The following is a 6,000-nucleotide window of genomic DNA, read 5'->3' on the forward strand; positions in this document are numbered from 1 at the left end:
GATCGGTTTTGCTAAGCATTTAATGCTATATAAACTCCACCAAATCCTTTGATTTTGCATTGGCAAGTAATCTTAATTCTTAAGCGTGACCTTAGATTTGTTTCAATTAGGGACAAAAGGAAAGAGCATTGAAGATCGATAAGACCAAAGAAAAAGAAAGAAAGAATAGTTGGGAATGATTCGGGAAAAGATATTCTTTCAGACAAAAAAAACACTATATTATATTATTTTATGATTTTCTTTAAACTTTCCGAGACTAAAATAAACGCACAGGACAAAGAAAAAAACATCAAATTAAGTTATGTAGTAAATTACAAGGTAAAAAGAATTTAAAAAAAGGATGAAATTGGTATGAGTTATTCCAATCCCAAATCCCTCACTCAGGTTTGACCACACGGTTGCTAATTTAAGTAACAAAGCTAGTATCTACCAAAAGAAAAAAGGTCACAAGATGAACGGTCAGGGATAGCTCGTCGTGCAACATTGAAATCAAGCAGAGCAAGCATTGGGTGTACACGTGACGCACTCTGATCCTACATTGACAATATGGGCCCCGTATAATTAACTTTCTCTAAATACCATGTCCCCTTCTAATACTGAGACAACGGTATACGATACCACGTGTGCTGTCTAATCACTCTATTCTCCTTTTTACCCTTCCACTTCGTCGCTTAAAACGCAATAACCACGAGGGTATTACTGAAACTATATTTATTTATTTCTTTTAGCCCTATGTGAACGCCACGTGCGACTGGACACATTAATTACTTCGGTACGCGGGTAGTCCGCCTAATCACCGTCACGACTATAGACATTTGCATGAAACCGACAAGTGGCGGTTCAACAGGCGATGCTTATGGCCAATGTTGCCATTGCCATACCTTTTGTTTTTCTTTTTGCTTTAGGGCAAAAACGGTGAACGAAGAAAGGAGACGAGAGCATGAGTGCATGGGTCTCATGTGCGACCTTTACTTGGTACCCGACAGCGTAGCGCCACAGCGACCCCCACGTGTCATTCGTTTAAACCAGAAACTTACTACAGCCCCATGTTACACTGTCCGAGTAAAACCTCACGCGCAGTTCTTAAGCATTCAGCAATAAACTTGAAGCTCTGGTCCCCACTACAATTTGCTTTCATTAACCAGCTGTTTTTAGACCTCTTTTTCCTTTTTCTTTTGTTCTGGTCTTTGCAAATCAGTGAGGTTTAATTTAATTTTATTGATTTTATTTTACCTGATGAAATCTTTTGTTTGTTCCCTTGATCCTTATATTTGATTAATTAAGCAATCGATTACATAAGCAGTCCCTTTCTTTTAGAGGTCAACACTTCTGAAGAAAAAGTTTTTAAGTACTTTTTTTTTTTTTTCTTTCTGAGTATATAAATCGAATAATGTCTAATACCATCATATGAAAATAACATGCCAAAGGATATCCCTGCTAACTACTTCAAAAATGACTTTCTTGACGTTAGTAATATAATATATATGCTTCCATATTTAGTTAAGTCTTGTACGTCTTTGAATAGGCAGTCACTATGAAATATTTTTCCAAATTCAAAAGAAAAAGGAAAAAAAAAATTAAACATCATTTAATATTTTTATGGAGAATGAATCCTTGTGTGATGCAGTAATCAAATTTTATTCTATCTGTTATAAACCAATTAGGGCAGTTACAACTACTATAGTTAATAAATGATGTTATAATGTTTAAACAAAATTATTAATAGAGTAAAATACACAGTGATTATCTTCACATTGATTCGTCCTATTCTTCAGTATTGGTTCTAGATTATTGGCATGATGTATTTTCCTACCAAGGATACTGGCACGATCTCATTGCTATTGCTGCTGGCGTCTTAAACCGCAAACAAAGAAATTTTTCTTGATTTTCATATTATGAATGTTATAATGGATTAGAAGCAGTGAATAATGATTGTTTCTTTAAGATATACCTTTTACATGGATTTTACTATTGAGTCCGAATAATATCATCTAATAAAAACAATGTTTAATATATATTCCTAATTTATATATTAAATTATATCTATTAATTTAAAATAATTAAATATGTAACAATTAGTTAATGTCAAATTGAAAATATATCGCCCATCTTTCATTATAATTGTAATATACATTATGTAATGATGATAAAAAATTAAAAAACCAATTCAACACGTTAGAAACATTAGCTTATATAACAAGAATTTTTATTTATCATCATAGATTTTTTTTTTGGACAAGTATCATCACAGATTTAACTATCCACTAGAAAGAAAATGAAAGAATGAAAACAAACAAAAACCTAATTTTTCTTCTTTGAAGACTGTGAATAAAGTGAAGGATCAAAATGGTACGAAACATAGTTTACAAATTATTCCTTTTGCTAATTTGATATTTCTAGTAATGTTTTCCTCTCTTCATTCTCGAGTAACTGTTTTTACCTATATCAAATATATAAATTATAAGAGTAGAGGAGCATGAAGATACCATTCATCTGAAAATACTTAGAATAGGCAATTATTTGTTTTTATTAATCTCCCTATTATTTTCTTAATGTATTTTTCTTTTTCAGATCTTAATCTTTCACTATTGTCTTATTTTTATTTTCTTCTTATTTTCACATATTTTTTATCTCTAATTTTTTATTTTATTTTCAAATTTATTAATTGCAAGGAAAAAAAAAAGTGATTATGAATCCAATTTTTCATCAGCAGGAAATAAAATAATAAGTTAATAAAAGAATTTTGTAAATGAAAAATAAAATTAAGAAGAATCATCCGCTATAAAAAAATTATTTAATTATCTATTATTTACTTTTCTATATATAAATGTTCACAGAATTGTCATATCAGTCAGATATTGACATAAAAAAGAAAACCAATCAAACTACCATTTTTTATTTGTTTTTCGATTAGAGAGTTAAATGTTATTAATGGTCAATTAAGCAAATACCATAAATTACAATAGTGACATGGGTAGCTCACTTTCGTCTGATTGGCGTATTCATACGGCAGTGCTCTAGACAATAGTACGTCAGCAATGTAGCCACAGGATCTCACGCGACTGGAGCGTCGTTTACACGCGGACCGATTTGGAAGGTTACTTTTCTACATATCGTCATGCATTCGTGGCGGCGCTGCTCAAAATTCCTCGCCAAATTTATATAATTGTATGATCAGTTATACGGTCCTACTTCTCAGTATATAACGGTTATGTATAATTTATTTCATTTTATTTTATATTTATTTATTTAATTGAATACCCTGCTCTACTCTGTTAAAGCTTTTTAGACCACCTCACTCCTCCCTATATATATTTCCCAACCAACCTCCTCCCATACAGCCCAAAAATCGAACACCACTCCCTTCTGTTCCTGTTTGTGTTTGCTAGTAACCTTTGTTTCTCTTTCCATTCCCAAATCAGCCATGAGAACTGACATAGATAGCGTTTGGGTCATTGCTTTAGTCTCTAAATGCAGAGCCTTTACACAAGAAAACATTGCATGGTCAGTTTTGATCATGGGTCTTGCTTGGCTAGCCATTGCCTTTCTTTACTGGGTTCATCCTGGTGGTCCAGCTTGGGGAAAGTACAAGCTCAAGAAGGGTTATTGTGCTTCTACTAGAGCTAAACCAATCCCAGGTCCCCGAGGATTGCCTTTATTTGGGAGCATGAGCCTCATGGCTTCCCTTGCTCACCACCGGATTGCAGCCGCTGCTGAGAAATGTAAAGCCAAGAGGCTTATGGCTTTTAGCCTCGGCGAGACTCGTGTTATAGTGACATGCAATCCTGATGTCGCTAAAGAAATACTCAACCGTAGCGTGTTTGCTGATCGTCCAGTTAAAGAGTCTGCTTATAGACTAATGTTCAACAGAGCAATTGGTTTTGCTCCTTATGGCGTGTACTGGCGAACGCTGAGAAGAATAGCTGCTAATCATCTATTCTGCCCTAAGCAAATCAAAGCTGCCGGGGTTCAAAGACTAATAATCGCTTCTGAGATGGTGGCCATATTCAAGGAACATCATCACAGTATTACTGTTCGCGGAGTACTTAAACGTGCTTCCTTGAACAACATGATGTGTTCTGTCTTTGGACGCGAATATAGACTAGACTCTCTAAATAATGAAGTGGAACAACTCAGAGCACTAGTTGATGAAGGTTATGATTTATTAGGCACCCTTAATTGGACCGACCACCTTCCTTGGTTATCTGATTTTGATCCTCAAAAAATCCGCTGCAGATGCTCAAACCTCCTGCCTAAAGTGAACCGTTTTGTTAGCCGAATCATCGCAGAGCACCGACTTCCAATCGGCGCCGTCGAAACCCGAGATTTCGTTGATGTTTTGCTGTCCCTTCAAGGCCCTGATAAGCTAACAGACGCCGATATGATCGCAGTGCTTTGGGTAAGCTAAGCAAACATGTTGCACCTATTAATATTAATCATTTGTACCTTGCTATTAACTTCTGGTACGAACATGTATGTTTGGTAGCGTGTGTACCTTAATCGAGTGTTGTTTTGTACTGATTAATTTCATGTGATTGTTCCCTTTTTATGACTAGGAAATGATATTTCGGGGGACGGACACTGTGGCAGTTTTGATAGAGTGGATACTGGCAAGGATGGCTCTTCATCCTGATGTTCAATCAAGGGTCCAAGATGAGCTTAATAAGGTTGTAGGCAAATCGAGGGACGTTGATGAGTCTGATATAAGTTCCCTGGTGTATCTACAGGCGGTAGTGAAGGAAGTGTTGAGGTTACACCCACCAGGCCCACTTCTTTCATGGGCCAGGTTAGCCATGACTGATACAACTATTGATGGGTATCACGTGCCTGCGGGGACCACAGCAATGGTAAATATGTGGGCCATAGCAAGAGATCCAGATTTGTGGGCTGACCCACTTGAATTTATTCCTGAAAGATTTGTAGCAAAAGATGGAGATATGGAGTTTTCTGTTCTCGGGTCGGATCTTAGACTCGCACCGTTTGGTTCAGGTAGGCGGACTTGCCCGGGAAAAAATTTAGGCTTAACCACGGTAACCTTTTGGGTTGCAACACTGTTACATGAGTTTGAATGGGTACCATGTGATGATATCACGGTTGACTTGTCGGAGATTTTGGGACTGTCCTGTGAGATGGCTAACCCCTTGACGGTTAAACTGCAGCCCAGGCGGCCTTAAAATCCTTTTCAGTGCCAGTAAAGTACTTATTTGTGGAAGGGTTAATTTCACAAAATCTTAAAACTTGATCCACCATATGATCCTGTTGTCTTTGGTGTATCTATTGGGTGTCAGTTCTTTTTCTTTATTTATTTTAAATTTGACAGTGTTGGGTATTATTAATGTGTCTCTCTTATAATATATGACATGGTTCCAACTCATCATCATGTAAATATGGGTGAAAAGTAATACAAGTTTTCAATCTCTCACTTGGCTTTAATCTCTTACATTGTATTATAGTTATTTTCAAATGCTAAATTATTAATCTGATGATAAATTTTAAGTCAAAAGTAAAAGAATCATAATGATGTCCTATTTTAATATTAACTATTACCTTTATCACATACAAAACTATGCAAGTAAATATATTCCATGCAAGATTCTGGGCCGTCACCCATATAAAACCAGCATTTGACCATATAAGATAAGTTATAAAAGATCTGAACATTGTTTAATTAATGTAAGAAGCCGTCATTCTCCGAAGAGGACGTCTGATGTTGTAATGTAATGTACCTTTCTTTTTCACTAATCACACCACTGCCTGTCATGTCATAATTTTTACCAATGTGTTCTCTTTCATTTTTATTTTAAATTTTGTCTGCTTGGGGATCTTTGTCATGAGGGTTTTGTCGCCCCTACCGCGATGGAGAAAGATTGCTACCCGATTAAAGCTCTGCCAGTAGATTAATCAATTCGTATATCCGCAACAAAAAGGAGAGCTAAAGTTTATAACATTTATAAATATAAACCACAAGAAATTCAAACTCTAATTTCTCTCTTACACTTA

General features: G+C 35.5%; 1 protein-coding gene across 1 annotated transcript; it reads left to right on the top strand.

Annotated features, from left to right (window-relative positions):
* Window positions 1–3,321: 3,321 nt before the first annotated feature.
* Window positions 3,322–5,433, top strand: LOC8273048 (cytochrome P450 78A3). Its single transcript, XM_002533288.4, has 2 exons — window positions 3,322–4,399; window positions 4,557–5,433. The coding sequence occupies exons 1-2, from the start codon at window positions 3,425–3,427 to the stop codon at window positions 5,172–5,174; spliced, it is 1,593 nt and encodes a 530-aa protein (XP_002533334.3). The 5' UTR covers window positions 3,322–3,424; the 3' UTR covers window positions 5,175–5,433.
* The last annotated feature ends 567 nt before the right edge of the window (window positions 5,434–6,000 follow it).

The sequence above is a fragment of the Ricinus communis genome, chromosome 1 (assembly GCF_019578655.1).
Source record: "Ricinus communis isolate WT05 ecotype wild-type chromosome 1, ASM1957865v1, whole genome shotgun sequence".
Classification (NCBI taxonomy): domain Eukaryota; kingdom Viridiplantae; phylum Streptophyta; class Magnoliopsida; order Malpighiales; family Euphorbiaceae; genus Ricinus; species Ricinus communis.